Here is a 19,024-nt window from a genome sequence, read left to right on the forward strand (position 1 = left end):
ATTCATTCACATTGTTTTTTGGACAACTTGAAGTTACTAACACTTCTGATTTCGATTTGGCAATGCTATCTCGTAGTGTGTGTGGTTTTTAAATTCCTCATGAAGCATAATAGAGTAGAATGTAACGGAAATTAATGAATTATAACAAATTGATTACATATCTTCATGCATGAGGATACTCCATTACATCTTGTTAGCAATCTTGTGGTATAATGACATTTATTTAAACAAACAAATTACATTATTTTCCATATGTGCGTGCAATTAAATAAAGAAAGCAAGGTGTTGACCTTTGCCCATTCTTATGTCTTCATCAACGAAAGATTTAAGCAATGAAAGCAAAAGCGATAAATAAGTAGCACAACTAGTTTAATTTTCTTTCATATAGATCTTGACCACAATAAAAATAATTTATTTTTAGCTTACTCTTTGTGGAAACATTATAGACATAGCAATATATATTGTTGCATGAATTGTTTTTTTGCAAATACTAAAGATTATCATTCTTGGTTGGTGACGGTGGAAAGAAAATGATGAGCCCTCTATAAATATCTCAACCCAAATCCAGCGTTGAAAAACTCCTCTTCTTTGAGTAAAGACATTGGCTAGTGAATAATGCATATAAAATTTTGTAACGTTCTTTAGGATATATCAATGCACATAAAAATTATAATCTTTGTCACGATAATCCAAATTCATTTTACTTGATCATATGACTACATGCAACTTTTCCCAATGGTTTTGAACTACCTGTCATCTAAATGAGTGTTTAGGAAAAACAATATTTGAACAATGTTGGACAAATTGAGGCACGAGGCTCCATAAAACTCTTTAGTTCCCTTTATCCATTTGGCTCGTATCCATAGTATTAGATTTACTTTTACATTGAAGAAATAAGCAGAAGGCCATTATTAATTGCAACAACTAGGTCCCACAACGGTTTAGGTGCATTTATCTATAGTTTAGAAACCAACGAGCGATGATGAACCAAATCCAACATGAGAGTTCCCATTGGTTGTTTTGACACTCTACACGATTGTTTCAAGATGTATTGTCTTTCAATATCCTTCTTAAGAATCACCTTGAGGTCGGTGTGTGGTTACATACCATCGTCTATCCTCTTGTTGGCACTAGAGGCAAGAGTGAGTGTCAATCACCCCAATGTGCTTACACATTGACTAACTAGCAAAGCAAAGTCTAATCCTACTCTACAACTTGATCATTTAGAGAATATAAAGTAAACACTTAACTCATATGAGATTTTACCACAACTCAAACACTTGATAGAAGAGTGACAAGGCAATAAATCACCAATGTGAGTATGCTTGCATTAATCCATGCTCTAAGTTACAACTTATAAAGATTGCAAGGCTTAGGCTTATAAATAATCTTGAGCTTAGGCTCTAGAAAGATATATCAAATGAGGAAGAACCTCTACAAAAGGTTTACAAATTCCCCTTTGTAGTTCCTCCTTATTAATTGATACTGCAACTTACTCCTTTTTTCGCATGAGATGGCGTTAAGATTTATAGATATTACCTTTATACATAACAACAATGAACCTCTTTGCCTCTCTAATTGCCTAGTTCTACAATGAGTCTTCATTATATATCCTTGGACCAAAGCATTAGAGGTGAGATGCCTGATGGATACTTAACAATTGTAAAAAAAACCAAATTCTTAACAACAACTTTTTTTGAATTGATAGTAGTCGTTCAAAGACAATTTTGCGTTGTCGAATCAAAAGCCTCATTGCCAAGGGGAATGTCATGGTGCATATAATCTCATTTAGTTAGTTGATAACGTTAGTTAGTTGGAAAACAAAATTTCAACTAAACCCCCCAATCACCTAAAACTTCAATCAATAAACCAAATGTTCTCGTCGCCAACAATTCAAACAATGTTAAATTCACCCACATGAAATGATGTAGTGGGTTTAGTAAGGGATTTTTACATTCTAAACTATGACAAACTAGCCCTTACTCATTGTGGAGACAAATAGGAGCTTGGGGTTCCATGACCTATTGAACCTTCTAATGTATAGGATTGGGAACCTTTTTTGTGGGCTTTCCCAAGCAAGAAAACAAATAATGGTATCCATTATAGGAGACAAATATGTTTCTTTGACATGAAAAGCCGATTTCCTAACCACTAGATGAGAACCCTACGAGATGTTAAGTGACCTCATTGGCTTGTAGCACTAGCCATGTAGTTGTTAGTGAATCCACGCCAGTGATGGGAGCTTGGTGGAGTACAACCATGTGCCTAATCTTGCTCACTTCCATGTTGTTAGTGGCTATGCGGGTATCATTCTCCGTGTTAACCTCTTGTACCTATGTTTGGGTTTGTTGTGACACTTCTTCTTGAGAGACCTCAAGGTTGTTATTTGTTGTATGTTATCAAGTGTGTGGTACCCCCAATGAAGTTTGCAGTTGAGTCTAGATTGGCTCATTGGTTGCAATAGATCACACAAATTAGTGGTTGCAAGCATTTTGGGGTAGGGGGAGAGTTGTTTGGTCCTACTTGTCGAATACAAGTGTATAATGGACGTATTCACACTATCCCTTTGTATAGATCAAGTTTGGGCCATTTGTGTAATTAGCATAAATGGTAGTTGCCCTAAGTCGGTCACTATATATAGTGACCTTGTAACCTTTTTGTAAGGTTGGTTGTATTATTGTTTCTATGGAATAGAAAGTCTTTTGTGCCTCCCTCTCTCTCTCTCTCTCTCTCTGTGCACGATCTTAGAAACTGTCATACGCAGGTACTCAACCCCAATCGAATGCTTCTTGATCTTCCGCATTGACGGCCCTTTGTCTCCAACATCTGGTATCAGAGCCTGCACAGTATTCGGTCCTTCAACATCGCTGTCGGCCGTCGTCTCAGCCTGCATAGCATTCGGTTTCCTGCGTCATTCGAAGAAGAGAGAAGAAGAAGAAAAAAACGAGGCTTGCATCTCATCGCATTAGATCATCTTCGCTTGGAGTAAGCCAGCCGGTTGTACTCTGTTCCTTGTGATCGTAACCGCTCGAGGTGAAATCCCCTTGTGCAACATTCACACGATCGTGCTCCACTCGGTTAAACGGCATCCGAAGAGGTCATCAAACGCTGCTCGCCGCTCATTGTAACCACTCGGTGCAGATCGGTCTCAAGACAACAACCCAAATTCGTGCTTCATCCGGCTGATCGACATTCGGGAGGATCAGTTGGATTCGTCTCTCTCATCGCTGCAGTCACCCGAAGCAGAATCGGTCCAGACAATCGGTTTCAATAATCGGTATTTGGCATATATATATTCGGAAGCGAACCGGGCTCACTCCGACTCGGCAACATTCGGGAAGACCAGTCGGTTCTGTCCCTCAAGTTACCGGAGTCAATTCGAGCAAGTTCAACAATACATATATCCGAAGCCGAACCGACTCGGGTTCAAATCCGACTAGAACGATATCGGGTGAGCCAACCGGCTGCACTCCAACAAGGTTCGTAGTCAACTCCGAACCGAGCTTCGTCAACCGAAACCAAATTTGATGGCATCAACATCCGGCTCGTCAGAAATGAGTCTACGAAAGTTCGATGGATCGAACTTCAACTTCTGGAAGGAGCAAATGCAGGACTATCTCATAGTCAAGGGGCAAATCGATCCCATCGAAAATGAAGAACCTCCAGAAGGATACAAACCAATTGAGTGGCAGAAGCTGGACAGAATCGTCCGCGCCACGATTCGGATGCACCTATCGGAATCGGTATACTTTACGGTGCAATCGTGTACGACAGCATTCGAACTGTGGAAAACACTGTCAGACACTTACGAAAAGAAGGTCGCTGCAACAAAGATGTTTCTGATCCGGCGCCTCTACAACTTGCGGATGAAAGAATCCGATTCGGTTCAAGCACATCTCAATGAGTACGAAAGCATAAGCTCCCAAATCTCATCTCAGGGGACGGCAATCGAGGATGAACTCAGAGCAATGATACTCATGAGCAGCCTTCCCTCATCATGGGAAACTTTCGTCACAACCGTGTGCAATGTGTCAACCACGGCTGTTAAATACTCCGAAGTCACGAGCGCAATCCTGACCGAAGCAGCTCGGAGAAAGTCTTTCGCCAAAGACTCAACAGACGACGCTTATGTAGTACAAGGTTCGACAGACCGATCGAACATACGAGGAAGAGATTCCTCACGGCAGCCGAACAATCAGCGAAGACGGAGCCAGTCACGGGATAATCGAATCTGCAACTATTGCAAGAAACCCGGACACATCAAAGCCGACTGCCGCGCACTCAAGAACAAGAACGACAAGTCTCAGAAATCAGACAAGAAGAGTGGCCGGCATGAGGAGATCAATTACGTCAGCTTCTCAGCTGATGTGCTACCAAACGACCCGAATATACTATCAATCGAAAATCCAGTCGGATCAGAAGTTCTGCTCACGACTGAAGAATCGAGCACATGGCTCTTAGATTCGGGCGCGTCATTTCACGTGACTCCTCATCGATCCCAATTTCGGCAATATACGATCCGTCACTCCGACTCAGTTCGAGTCGGCAACTCGCAACACTGTGACATCATTGGAATCGGCACAGTAGAGCTCAACCTTGCAGGTGGCTCTACACTTGTACTTCACAATGTCTGACATGTACCCGAGCTCTCAAGGCCATTGATCTCAGTCGGACAACTAGATGAAGACGACATTCGTGCCGGTTTCTCTTCGGGAGGGTGGACACTCCACAGGGGGAACCTCCTGCTTGCTAGAGGACCCAAGATACACTCACTGTATCCGTTACATGTTACGCTCAGAGAGGGTAACCTGTTTTTGGTGGATATTCCTGTGTCATCACTATGGCACAGAAGATTAGGACACCTCAGCAAGGCCGGCATTACGCATCTATCTAGAGCCGGATACATCCCTAAACTCTCCTTCTCCGACCATCAATTCTGCGAACATTGCCAGTATGGCAAACAAGCAGCCGCATCACACTCGACATCAGCACCAAGAGAAACGAGACCTCTCGATTTAGTCCACTCGGACGTCTGTGGCCCAATGCCGCATCAGTCTCTCGACGGTGCCTCTTACTTCGTCAGTTTTATTGACGATTCGACTCGAAAGGTGTGGGCTTATCCAATTCGCACCAAAGATCGTGTCTTCTCGATCTTCTCCGATTGGCTCACTATGGTAGAAAATCAAACCGACCGAAAACTGAAATGCTTTCGGACCGACAATGGGGGAGAGTTCAAATCAGAAGAATTCGTCAAATTCTGCCGACAACGCGGCATCCGACGTGAATTTACGGCACCACACAGTCCGGAGCAAAACGGGATTGCAGAACGAATGAATCGGACAATCCAAGAACGGATAGTTTCCATGCTCCAACACTCCGGACTGTCGGATGGCTTCTGGGCAGAGGCTCTACTCACGGCAGTACACATAATCAATATGTCGCCAAGTAGACCTCTAGGACTTCAAATTCCTCAGGAACTATGGATCGGCAGTAAGCCGAATTACGACAAGCTGAGGATCTTCGGATGCGAGGCGTACGCCCTTATTCCGAAAGATGATCGCCGAAAACTTGCACCTCGGTCCAGGAAATGCATTTTCCTTGGATATGGATCAGACGGCGAAATGGGATACCGACTCTGGGACCCCGAACGCAGACAAATCGTTCGAAGTTCGGACGTTGTGTTCAACGAGTCGGCTATGAATCCATCAGTTGAAAAACCGATCGAAGTCCGAAGGGTAACATTTTCCGATGTGCCGACCCTTCAAGAAGGCCCCGCTCTTAACACACGGTCAGCTTCACGGGTAGCTGAACCTTACACCACCGACTCGGACAACTCTGACTCGGCACAGCAGAATAATTCGCTTTCGGACCATCCGACCTCGATACCCGACGCGACCAGTCCAATCATACCTCAACGATCCGAGAGACTGTCGCAACCTCCGGAGAGGTATTCTCCTGGAATTTTTTTCACCGACGCCGGCGAACCGACGTCTTACGAAGAAGCATCGACATCTGTCGATTCAGCCACCTGGCATCTGGCGATGGAGTCGGAAATGCACTCCATTCGGGCAAACAAGACTTGGGATCTGGTCGAATTACCTAAGAATCGACGGGCTCTTCCTTGCAAGTGGGTTTATCGACTAAAAGAGACGTCTGATTCGACCACCCCAAAGTACAAGGCCAGATTAGTTGCGAAGGGCTTCCGACAAGAATATGGCGTCAACTTCGACGAGATTTTTTCACCAATGGTGAAAATGACAACCCTTCGTTTTCTACTCGGCGTAGTGGCAGCCGACAACTTGGAGCTGATTCAGCTAGATGTCAAAACAACCTTCCTCCATGGTGATCTTGAAGAGGAAATTTATATGGAGCAGCCAAAAGGCTTCGTGGCAACTGGCCAAGAACATCTAGTCTGCCGACTCAGGAAGAGTCTATACGGCCTCAAACAGGCACCGCGACAATGGTACAAGAAGTTCGACGACTTCATCCAATCGATCGGCTTCTCAAAAAGCGATGAGGACCATTGTCTTTTTACCAACACAGCTCACGATGGATCACCCATCTTCCTCATCATTTACGTGGACGACATGCTAATTTCTGGACGCCACGCGGGCGAACTTGCCGATCTCATTCGGCAACTGCGGTTGAAGTTTGCCATGAAGGACCTCGGTCCGGCACGACACATACTTGGCATGAAGATTAGTCGGCATCGCGATAAACGACATCTTTTTTTGTCTCAGACCGACTATATCGGACGTGTCTTGGAACGCTTCAACATGAAATCAGCCAAATCTGCTTCAACCCCGCTCCCCATGAATCTTCGGCTCTCTCAGCGAGACTGCCCGACATCCGGTCCGGAGGGGGAAGATATGAAGTCGGTACCGTATGCACCGGCAGTCGGCTCCCTTATGTACCTGATGGTCGCGACACGGCCTGATATCTCTCATGCCGTAGGAGTCGTTAGCAGATTTATGCACAATCCTGGCCGATCGCATTGGAACGCAATCAAGCATGTGTTCAAATATCTGGCTGGCACAAAAGATCACGGCATTCTTTTCGGTCCGAACTCAACCTCAGGCGTAGTCGGTTACACCGACTCGGACTTCGCCGGCTGTATAGACAGTCGGAAATCAACAACCGGATACTGCTTCAAATTCGGCAATGGAGCAATTTCGTGGAAGTCGAAACTTCAGGAGTGCACAGCGACCTCAACGACCGAAGCAGAATATGTAGCTGCGTCCGACGCTGCAAAAGAAGCTTTGTGGCTCGGCCGGCTAGCGCACACGTTTCGGCAAGTCGACCATGACTCGGCTCCAGTTGTCTATAGCGACAGTCAAGGTGCTGTTGCCTTGTCGAGAAATCCGGTTCACCACAACGCCTCCAAACATATCGACGTTCGATATCACTTCGTTCGGGACTGCGTCATTTCAGGGAAAATCGGTCTAGAGAAAATATCCACAACCGACAATGTCGCAGATGGAATGACCAAGTGTCTTTCGGCAGACCGCTTTCGGTCCCTTCGGCATCAGATGGGCGTAACGACAAACCAGTCCGGTTAGAGCCGGACACAACGCAGGATGGTTTCAGACAACCGACATCAGTTCCCTAATGATCGGCTTCAACTCTTCCAACCCGACCAGTCCGGTCTTCTGCCTTTGGACCCTGCCGACTCGAACAAAACTGATATGTCCGAGAACCTAGGTTTATACCTGTAATCTTAGATAACCCATGTATACGCCCATTACGGGGGAGTGTCGAATACAAGTGTATAATGGACGTATTCACACTATCCCTTTGTATAGATCAAGTTTGGGCCATTTGTGTAATTAGCATAAATGGTAGTTGCCCTAAGTCGGTCACTATATATAGTGACCTTGTAACCTTTTTGTAAGGTTGGTTGTATTATTGTTTCTATGGAATAGAAAGTCTTTTGTGCCTCCTCTCTCTCTCTCTCTCTCTCTCTCTCTCTCTCTCTCTCTCTCTCTCTCTCTCTCTCTCTCTCTGTGCACGATCTTAGAAACTGTCATACGCAGGTACTCAACCCCAATCGAATGCTTCTTGATCTTCTGCATTGACGGCCCTTTGTCTCCAACACTACTGACCATGATGTGTGTACTTGGATTGACTTTGATGATCATGATGCTTGTGGCAATCCTCTCACTCCCTTTGTTTATGGTGATCATAGTGATTGTGCCAATCATATTGAGATGCATGTTTTGGTGACATTTTCTTACACTCTAAAGAGTTGTTGTAGTGGGATGCTCGATAGGACCTCAATAAATATTTTGATGGCTGCATTTCTCATAAGAATGAGGGGTCACATGAAAGTCGGGAAATGTTATGGGTGGAGATGTTGTCACGAATATATGTTGAAGGGCCCTCATTGTTAGCTATGGTTCAAATACTACATCCTCTCCATCGTGGTGTCAAGAGCATTTGTGAGGAAGTCCATGAGGTCTATGTGTTTAAGGAGGCATTCACAAATGGTTGACTTTAAGATTGTTTTCTAGTCCAATATGTGAGATTAGTTCAAAAGATGGCACAACAAACTCCCCAAACCAAATGAGGAATTAGAATAACGTCTAACGAGAAAGTTTTCACACTATGTAGAAGTAGTTGGTGGCCTCTTACATCAAAACTTCATATGAAACATAGGTTAGAATATCACACATATCTCGTTGAAGGTGAGGAGTAGATTGGCCAATGATTGATTATGATAGGTAATGGTTCGATAATCTAAGGAGAGCTTCAACTTTTACACATCGAACAATCAAGATCGAAAACATTCAAATGTTGAGCCACGTGATTCATATTCTATATCGAGACGAATGCCACTACATGCTCTAATGTTATGCATTAGTTGTTCACAAACAATTATGACACATCATTCTCTAAAAAGAAGTAGTTGAAAATGAGGAAGGTGTGATATGTGTCACCACACTATTGGTGACCTCTTGGACTATCGATGGAACTTTTTGGGTTGATTAGAGTTAAGGTGTTGCTCCCATCTCATCATTTGACTCAATGTAATGTCATCCCTTGGTGGTTGTCATCTCGTTGAACATACTCTACCTTTTGCTACTACCCAATGAATAACTCCTTTGTGGTCACCAAATGTCGACAATTATTCTCTACCATTGGCATGGGTTCCAAATGTGTACATCGATAACAGACAAGTAAACAACGTACTAAAAAACACCGAATTGGTATCGTGACTTAAAAAACTTATGCTGATTAAAGGGCACGCATCTCTCGTCTCCATTACGTGAGGCCATGATTTTCGAGCGAACCATAAGTTCGAACAATGAATTAGAACAATTGTTTGGAGGTTGATACATTAGGGAGCCCAAATCAATTTTGGTTATCAGTTGGATGGATGGGAAGAGAAGGTGTGAATCCAAATTCTAGTCCATATACATACCATATTCCCATTTCCAAGTAGAAACCAGGTGGAAGGCATTTCTGCAGAGAAAGAGAAAGGCAGTGTGTGTTGTAAGGAAGGAAGGAACGCAGGCGGAGAAGACCTGAAGGCTCATTGTCTTCTTCCCCACAATCTCTCTCTCTGTGGCAGAATCAGATCGACGTCCTTCTTCTCTACAGGTTCTGTGTGTGTGTGTGTGTGTGTGTGTGTGTGTGTGTGTGTGTGTGTGCATCTTTTAGCTCTTTTTGGACCTGTGCATCCTTGTGTTTTTGTTTTGAGTTTGCTTGAGGATGATCTTCCAAAGGTTAGATCTGGCTCCGAGTTTCTGTTCCCCATCTCTTTTCCCGTCTGTGCCATATTCTGAGATTTTCTGAGTTCCAATGTGCGTGCTCTAGTTTGGCGCTTTCGGATTCGCCTTTTGTTCCCGATCCGTCCGTTTCTGGCTGTAATTGTCGCCTTCTCTCTGCCTGCCCTTGTGCTTTTTCTACTGTTGTACGGCTTGTGCTTCCAAGTTTCTTGAAGCTGTAGCTCCACACGTTCTAGAAAACGCCACTTCGAACAGTGCCTTCTCTTTCTGCTTCTCTTCGATCGTTTACTCCTGTTTCTAAGTTTGGGAAACGTTATTTGGATAATCATGGAGCTTTCAAGCGCCGTCTTTTCTGGAAACGTTCTGGTTTTTCTCTTGTTATATATGCGATTTCGTGGCGCCATACCTTGTAACTCAATGATTGCTTTGTGAACTCCGTTTTTCGAAAAAAAATCCGTTTTTGCTCTGCTTATCTTTCTGATTTTTTGGAACCATACACTGTCAGTGAATGCTGTCTTCGAGAGCTTTATTTTTATGGTATAAGCTTTAAGATTTTGTGGCAACTTACCACTCCATTTTATGTTACTGAAATTTCTACACGAGACATAAGCTCTCCAAGTACATTACATCATACCGCTTCCTTTTAAGTTAATAAAATGTTTTCTCTGCTTACCGCAGATCATATGTTTTGGAAAATTTCTGAAGACCTATCGTCTCCCAGCAATGGTTTTTGTTTCTTCTAATCAAACATGTTTTATTAAACTGCCACAGCTTGCAGTAACTACAACTCAAGATGGGAGATGCTGATGAAGTTCAACCACTAGTTTGTGACAATGGATCGGGAATGGTTAAGGTAATGTAATGAGAAATGCTTGCCATGATATTAAAGATAAAATAAAATTCTATTTTCATCTGCATGTAATGAAATTTCCACCCTTTCTCTCTCTAGGCTGGGTTTGCAGGTGATGACGCTCCCAGAGCAGTATTTCCTAGTATTATTGGACGACCGCGGCATACAGGTGTAATGGTTGGTATGGGTCAGAAAGATGCATATGTTGGAGATGAAGCACAATCCAAACGTGGGATTTTGACTCTCAAATACCCTATTGAGCATGGCATTGTAACCAATTGGGATGATATGGAGAAGATTTGGCATCATACTTTTTATAATGAACTTCGAGTTGCCCCAGAAGAACACCCAGTACTCCTTACCGAAGCACCACTGAACCCTAAAGCTAACCGTGAAAAGATGACTCAGATAATGTTTGATACCTTTAATGTTCCAGCTATGTATGTTGCCATTCAAGCTGTTCTTTCTCTTTATGCCAGTGGTAGGACAACTGGTAAGTTTCCTACTCATTACTGCTAAAGGGAAAATCCCTGAAGTGCCCCCCTGTGTAAAAACTTTATTTCTCCAAATACCCTAGGTCAATCCTCAACAGAGAGAAGGGAATAAGTATATGTAATTGCTCATACAGCACATATGATTTTTCCTTCATGGATTGGCATAGGGCATTTTGGGAAATAATGAAAATGCGGGAAAATTTAGAAAATGATGATTATAAGTCAGGGATATCTCAGACTTTCCCCCTTGTGTAATGTATTTTACCGTGGATTTCAGTTAGTAAATCGGATTCCAAGTATAATCCCTTGTGTAATGTATTTTGGTTGTATATTTAGGTATTGTGCTGGACTCAGGTGATGGTGTAACTCATACTGTCCCTATCTATGAAGGGTATGCTCTACCACATGCCATTCTTCGTTTGGATCTTGCAGGACGTGATCTAACTGATACATTGATGAAAATTCTTACTGAACGTGGTTACTCTTTCACTACCACTGCTGAAAGGGAAATTGTAAGAGACATAAAAGAGAAACTAGCTTACGTAGCACTAGATTTTGAACAAGAGCTAGAAACTTCAAAAAGTAGCTCTTCATTAGAAAAAAGTTATGAACTCCCAGATGGGCAAGTAATAACGATTGGTGCAGAGAGATTTAGGTGCCCAGAAGTTCTTTTTCAGCCTTCGTTGATAGGATTGGAAGCTTCGGGTATTCATGAGACAACATACAATTCCATCATGAAGTGTGATGTGGATATACGTAAAGATTTGTATGGAAATGTTGTGCTCAGTGGTGGATCTACCATGTTCCCTGGAATTGCAGACAGAATGAGTAAAGAAATAACTGCTCTTGCTCCAAGTAGCATGAAGATCAAGGTGGTTGCTCCACCTGAACGCAAATACAGTGTTTGGATTGGAGGTTCGATCCTTGCGTCATTAAGTACTTTCCAGCAGGTATTCATATTGCTGCATTAAATTCACAAACCTTGGTGTTGATTATCGTATTTATTATCCTCGTTTCTTGTAGTCAGTTTAGTTTACTTGTTTTGTTTCTTTCTTGCAGATGTGGATAGCAAAATCGGAGTATGAGGAGTCTGGACCATCCATTGTGCATAGAAAATGCTTTTAGGTTGAAAAGTATGCAAATATAGTATCAGGTGTATTTGATTTTTCTCTCCAATTTTGATAAAGATGACCTGAGATATGTGTAAGAGACAATTAGACATACAACTTTGAAACAAGAGTTCTTATATACTTGCTGAATTCAGAGAAAAGGAACATTACATGAATTGTATGTGCACACACTGCATTTCTCCCATACTCATAGATGTGAATCGAGGGCTCTTAGTGTCTTTGACTTTAGATAGAAAGAAGTTTGAACATTTAGATGTTTATTTGCACATGTATTGCATACAGCTGTTCATCACTGTCAGATACTACACCAGAACAAATACCATTCTTTGCATGGAAGTTATTTTTATCTAGGTACTTTGCACTTTCTTGTTTTTTAATAGTGAATATTTTATGCTGTTCTATATAAAGCTTACTGTATATAAGAAGACAAATGTCTCCCCATAATTAAGTAATGGCTGAAAAAATTCCAGCTTTTGATATTCTGGTTTTTGGCCTCTGGTGAAGTCCAAGAGGCCCTAAACTACCTTTAAGTTCATATACAACAGAAGTAAGAATAATTTGTGAATCTTCAAACTTTATAGAATGCGGGATTTAGAGAGAAACTTAGAAAATTAAGTTTTCGTTGTTTTATTGAAATTACTGGCAATTATATTATATATTTGATGAACTATATGTTCACAACTTTGTGTTTGTCGTTAAGAAAGCTCACCAATGGATGGTGCATGTCCAAATTTAGTATGCACATATGATATCATGTTAGTTCCATGATTCAGTTGCTATTGTTAGGCAATGTTGAGCATATCATGATGTTGTATGGCATAATCAGTGTCGTGGTACATTTTGTGCGTTTGGAACCTAGGAATTGGGCAGTTAAAACCCACCACAATGCATTAAGTAAATGTCTTAATGTTTATCTCCAAAAGAAATCTGACTTATGCAAGAAACTGAAGTAAACAAATGTTATGTGTAAATATGGGAAGTTTTTAAGTACATGGTGAGAACTAGCAACTAAGGTGAGAACTGGAACTACTCATGGTCTGTGTAAACATACAAGAGGGGCGGATTGATGCAAAGTGATAATCCCTCCACCACAGGTGCTTGGACATCTCAATGGAATTCTAATCGTTCGTTTTACATCTTATCCTTTCAGTTGAAGATTGTATATGTAGGGGCTGAGTGATACAAGGCAGTCATCACCTTTGATACAAAATTTAGGAGAAGCTTTTCTTTGCAAAGACCTCATCATATGACGTCTCTGCAAAGACCTAACAAGATGGATGTTAAAATTCCAGTGTACACAAACAAGCAAATAGAGAGTATTTGGTAAATGAATTTGGTATTGCCTTTTTGAATATTGAAAAGCAGTCGTCAAATAATAAAAATTAAGGAATTTCCTCTACCTTAACAGTCCTAAGAAAATGAATCCATTCCACAAGCTATGTAGAAGCATTGATGAGAGCAAGTTCCGTGATCTCACAAAAATGATGCCCATAACAAGGCCTAAGAAGGTGAGAGGCAGTATCCGTTGTACATTGAAATGAGCCAAACCAAATACAACTGCACTTACAAAGATGGAAGCCCACATGGGCAAATAGCGAGTCAGAGAAGGTAGCAAAAACCCGCGAAAAAGCACTTCCTCCCATATAGGGCAGCAAACTGATACAACTACTGCATATAGTATTGATGCAATCGGATCCTGCGCCATCATGGACTGCTCATGGAAAGATGTTAAAGGTGAAGGAAATGGAAGCAATTCTAAATTTAGTTGGGAAAGTCGGTTGACTACTGGGAAAGTTAAACAGCCAAGAATCACATCGATGTACCAGTGCCCACGCCATGTCAAAGGAAACCAATCTTTCGAGAGAGGTTGAAATCGAGCCAGACATCTGTGAAGGATGCCAAGACCTACCGTTCCTTCAGCGATATCTGTGATAAGACTATACAGTGCTTGTCCACGGTATGTCAACATGTCTCTATTACAACCAAGGTTGTGGGCTGCAAATGGAATTATCCATGACCCTACTAGCCAAAAGGTGCAAAACCACAGGAACATCACCTGCATAAAGACAACAATAATTCTATAATCTGAAAGCATGAATAGATACAGTCGTACTTCATTGACACCAAAGTGTGCCCATGAAGTTTCAAAAAGAAAGTATATTGGGTAGACCTGTAGTATTGTAAACGATGTCCATGGAACTATCCATGGCTCTCGTGTAGTCGTAAAGCCTAATCCTTGTCAAAAGGAAACATATCAGCAGCTATGAACAAAGTGTGAATGTGGCTAGAAATATGAAGCAACTTCACAAATCTAACCAATACACATCACAATTAATAACTCATTTTTCATACTTAATCTTGTAAGCCATGGTTCTTTAGTAGCCTGAGTGCTGTCGTTATCACTTCCACCTGATTCTTGGCATACTTTCTCTGCATTTGCAAGTGGTGTGCTTGATTCCATAGAGGGCATGTTGCTGCTCCCCTAAAAGATTAGCGGTATTAGTTACAAAAAGGAAATGCAGCATGCATGGTTTAGGAATAGTTTTCTGATACTAAGATAAACTTTTCTCAATAAACATAATTCATCAAGATTGCATCATAGTTATGACTACAGTGTTCAGGATCAGAGAAATGCCCACAAAGACATCAACAATTGATAAAAAATATGTCAATAGCATAGCTAGTAAGTTGATCAGGTATCAGAATTAAACAGGTGCCGTAACCCCCAAGGTCAACATACAGCACAATGAACTAGAGAAGCAGCACAGAATTAAACATGCTTCATAGTGATGACTACTGTTGTCGGATCAGAGGAATGCCCACGAAGATGATAAAAAATATGTGAATAGCATAGCTAGTACGTTTATCAAGTATGAGAATTAAACAACTATCGTAATCCGCAAGGTCAACATATAGCACAATGAACTAGAGAATGATGCAGCACACAATTAAACATTCTCAAATTGGCAGCTAGTTCTGTGTGAATAATTCAAGCATAAGAATTTTTCCTACTTACAAATCTAAAATAGAATTCAACCATCTGGCAATGAAATGGACTTTCTTTGGCAACATGCAAAGCCTTATCCAAAAGCGAAGACAAATCATGAATGTAAAAACTCCAGTCTTACGGACTATATCAATTAATGAAGAATGAGCATAATAATACTTTACCAACAAGAATTTGGAAGCCATCTTGTGCTGAGTATTTCAGTATCGACACTAACGATACAGCCCAAAGAGTCCTAATTGCCATGGTACTCAAGGTAATATATAAAAGTCTATTACATATAGCATCAGTTGATGGAAAAAGTACATGGGTCCATCTTGTAGTGTTGAAAATATTTTAAATTTTGTTCTGCTGCCAGGAATTTCAAATTGTGTTCTGCATGCACAGATGTGTATGTGTGGAACCATACATTAATTGACCCAAGCAATAAATTAGATCAAAGTTAGACTGAGTAGCCCATGGTTTGACCAACCAGTTACTAAAGTCTGATAACTGTCGTCCACACATAGAATCAGGGTTGTTAGGTATACGTAGAGCTACCTACCCTATAGTATGTGGGTTCATGATGTGATCAACTTTCCATTGTGAATGCAAATCATGAATCTCCCTTCATACATAAAGAGAGATTAAGAAAAAATATAACAAATATTATTAGGGATCATAAAATTTCACAACAAGTGGATAAGTGGCACTGATTTACAATGCGTTCAATTCTCTAAGTCCCAATGTAGGTCAAGTGAGATTAGCTCACATATACTTAATGGGATTATTCACAAATAATCTGCCCTTATATATATAATTGGATAAGCTCACATAAGGGAGCATGATTAGAGAACCTAATTTCACGTTGATTAGAGAATCTACTATTGTGAATGGAAAAGGAGATCCTCAATTCATATATAAAGAGAGATTCCACCATATAAGAAAACTCCAATAGATAACATCAGTTTCAGATAGAATGGTCTAGTAAGAAGAAAGAGTTTATGTCACGTTTATCACCAGTACAAATTAGTAAACTTAATTCATAATGAAGAGGGATTACACCAGACAAGAAAACATGATTAGGTAATATAAATTTCAGATCAAACTTCAAAACTTCAGATGGAAGCAAAGAACTCCCCTAAATATAATAGGAAAGAAGAGCGATTAAATCACATACCCTAACATGATTAGAGAACATATATTTCACATTTATTGGATAAGAGAGCATACAGTGTGAAGCCGAGGGAAACCTTGAGCCCAATGAGACATATCTTCCATGTTCTTCATCTTCATGTTTGACGCCAAATCTAATTCTGATTTCCTTATTAACTCTTTCATTTCATCATCACCTTCTTTCTGTCCCCCTTCATTTTCTTCTCTCTTTCCTCCTCTAAATCCTTCTATAATTCTTTCTTTGCCATTTCTCACGGTAGTTTTACCAGAGAAAGCAAAAAACACAGAGGCAATGGTAGAAGCAAAACCTGAAACTTTGAGACCTGTCGTAAATCGATGGCTTCTCAGATGGGTTTTCCTTCTTTCTTTTCCTTTTTCTTCTTCTTCTTCCTCTTCTTGCAAGGTGCTTCTGATGCGAAACCCTGGTCTTGTCTGCGCAGAAATGATTCCTAATCCATTTCGATTACAACGGAGACGCAAAGATGATCTCTGTGAGATAAAATCAGAGGAAGGAAATGAAGGCCTTGCCGCGACGCTCTGAGACAACACAAAGTCCATCATGGAAGAAAAAAAGATAATATCTTTGGGGGGGAGATATATATCCGGTTTCTTAAGAGAATGGCGAGATCATTCTATACACTCCATTGAGAGCGAGAGAGAAAGGCGGGCACAGAGAGAGACAGAGACAGAGACAGAGACAGAGAGGAGAAGAAACAATAGCTTATCAGGAGAAACCATAGCTATGGGAGTCCTAGTAAGGTAGCCTCCCAACCCAAGTAAGGCCTCGTTCACATGTGGTTGTGCTTCCAAAGGCATAGATAGATATTATTAGTTTTAGACATTACTCAAATCTCCTTTAACCCCAATTCTCTCCTTGTTGCCCGTCTCATAGGTGCCATGCCCAAATCCCCTTCAGCAAGTAGGAACATAGAACATGTGTTGGTTTTCGACGAACTGGAGGTTCTAACAAGGGAGTCAATGGTGTTCCTTGTGTCGTAAGTCTAGTTTTTGTAATGCAACTCGCTCATTTCCATCCTTGTTGGTTGTTATTAGCCAATGGTTATTGACATCATGTCATCGAAACATTCGTTAGTCGTTGTTCTCAACCCACCCTAGTTGATGACCCTCAACATCACATCATGTCTCTATATCTCTAGGTCTTGCATGAGATAGTGAGTGCTACACTAGTCCGTGGCCTCAACATTAAGTCTCATCAACCTTTGTTCTCCAAATCTAGTTATTCAATGCCATGATAACTCAAGTTTTGCTTTATGGAGTGGAAGTGGGGTAGAAGTATGGGGTGGCGCCATCTCTCTTGATGCATGGAATGAGATTGAGAAAATTCAAAATATGTTTTTAAGGAGGCAATTAGGAGTTGAATGCACTACCTCTTACCAAGTTATGCTCTTGGAAATTGCGGTTTGGCCCATAGAGATATTGGCACTCCAAAGAGTATATAGATGCATTACAAAAGTCAAGAATATGTCAAATCATTGATTACCACATCTTGCTTGGAATGTTGGATGTAAGCTACAAAAGAATCATAAGAGTAAAATTCTCTCATCCGGTTGGGTTGTTGACATAAGAAAATGGTTCGGAAGATGGGTTGTGTATGATCTTTTAGGGCTCTAGGGCGATGCTATAAGGTAAGGTTGGTGGAATGATTGAGGAAAGGTTGGTGTAATCATTAAGGATGAAGTGGGAAGATGCTAAGAGGACAAAGTTAGAATACAACATTGAAAATGTCAACCCTGAATGTTGGTCTCAATATAACGTAAGAATGCCCATTGATCGTATCCAACCTTATCTCATTACCAATATGAGTAGTAATGCTCGTAGAGCCCACACACTACTTCGCATTCGATCTCACAAGTTGGGTATCGAAGTTGCATCATGGTATCAAAATGTAACAAATTTGAAGGCATGTAAAGTATACAATGAAGGCATGATAGAGAATGAATATCACTTGCTCTTCACATGCTCAACATATAGTGCAATTCGTTCAAGATATGATGACATATTAAGAGGGAGTGATAACTTAAGTGCTATACTTAAGACACCACCTAGAAGGTTGAGCTCATATGTCTATGCCTTATTCACGCATAGAGACTTTGTGCTTCAATGTATGAATACCCCTTTTTATGAAGGTTTAGATGTGGTCGAACATTAACTAAAGGGTTATGTCCATGGTCACAACTAGAAGATAAGAGCCATCTAAGGATAGTTTCAAATTCGAAGGTTGGATACTTACATTTGTTCAAGAGGTTTACAAAGATGGGATCCTACAAGAGAAAACTGTGGCGGCAACAAAATCATTCATGTATGATACCTTGGCAAAGAATTTGTAAGGTCCTAACAAAACAATGTTAGTGGTGTGGCATGTCAAACTAGTGTAACCTATTGACTGATCATAGGTGGTTAAGAAATAAACATGAAGTAGAAAAGCAAAGTGATGAATTCTAGGAAACACATTCGCTCAAAAACATTTGAAATGATGAGTGGCATGAAATCCTCAACTTGAAACTAAAACAAAGTAGCATCAAATATACCAAACATATATTTTGCATGTATGAGTGAGTGTGTGTGTGTGTGTGTGTGTGTGTGTGTGTGTGTGAGAGAGAGAGAGAGAGAGAGAGAGAGAGAAGGTTGTTAACTAAGGG

General features: G+C 41.1%; 2 protein-coding genes across 3 annotated transcripts; one reads left to right on the plus strand and one right to left on the minus strand.

Moving 5' to 3' along the window:
* The first annotated feature begins 10,491 nt into the window (after nt 1–10,491).
* On the plus strand, nt 10,492–12,533 carry LOC147868848 (actin-7-like). The gene is made up of 4 exons (XM_087324025.1): nt 10,492–10,581; nt 10,678–11,071; nt 11,409–12,022; nt 12,132–12,533. The coding sequence occupies exons 1-4, from the start codon at nt 10,522–10,524 to the stop codon at nt 12,195–12,197; spliced, it is 1,134 nt and encodes a 377-aa protein (XP_087180151.1). The 5' UTR covers nt 10,492–10,521; the 3' UTR covers nt 12,198–12,533.
* Nucleotides 12,534–13,518: 985 nt separating this feature from the next.
* LOC147868849 (CAAX amino terminal protease family protein) lies at nt 13,519–17,094 on the minus strand. Of its 2 annotated transcripts, none has more exons than XM_087324047.1 (4): nt 16,422–17,094; nt 14,555–14,684; nt 14,373–14,431; nt 13,519–14,258 (listed from the first exon to the last, which is right to left on the minus strand). In XM_087324047.1, exons 1-4 carry the CDS (start codon nt 16,923–16,925, stop codon nt 13,599–13,601), a joined length of 1,353 nt encoding a protein of 450 aa, XP_087180173.1. In that variant the 5' UTR covers nt 16,926–17,094; the 3' UTR covers nt 13,519–13,598. The 2 variants fall into 2 exon arrangements, with proteins under 2 accessions (XP_087180173.1, XP_087180172.1); XM_087324046.1 differs by having other exon boundaries at nt 14,373–14,437.
* Nucleotides 17,095–19,024: the final 1,930 nt, after the last annotated feature.

Source organism: Azolla caroliniana, unplaced genomic scaffold, assembly GCF_043228905.1.
Source record: "Azolla caroliniana isolate FFs.n. ecotype wild unplaced genomic scaffold, voAzoCaro1.0.p SCAF_1, whole genome shotgun sequence".
NCBI classification, from domain to species: Eukaryota; Viridiplantae; Streptophyta; class Polypodiopsida; order Salviniales; family Salviniaceae; genus Azolla; species Azolla caroliniana.

Bases quoted from the DNA above. Each gene is read 5' to 3' on its own strand.
- LOC147868848 (XM_087324025.1), top strand. From the start codon at position 10,522: ATGGGAGATGCTGATGAAGTTCAACCACTAGTTTGTGACAATGGATCG. The intron at 10,582-10,677 runs GTAATGTAATGA...TTCTCTCTCTAG, and splicing joins ATGGATCGGGAATGGTTAAG to GCTGGGTTTGCAGGTGATGA. The intron at 12,023-12,131 runs GTATTCATATTG...TCTTTCTTGCAG, and splicing joins CATTAAGTACTTTCCAGCAG to ATGTGGATAGCAAAATCGGA.
- LOC147868849 (XM_087324046.1), bottom strand. From the start codon at position 16,925: ATGATGGACTTTGTGTTGTCTCAGAGCGTCGCGGCAAGGCCTTCATTT. The intron at 14,685-16,421 runs GTATGCTCTCTT...CTAATCTTTTAG, and splicing joins GTTTCCCTCGGCTTCACACT to GGGAGCAGCAACATGCCCTC. The intron at 14,259-14,372 runs GTCTACCCAATA...GTCTTTATGCAG, and splicing joins CATCGTTTACAATACTACAG to GTGATGTTCCTGTGGTTTTG.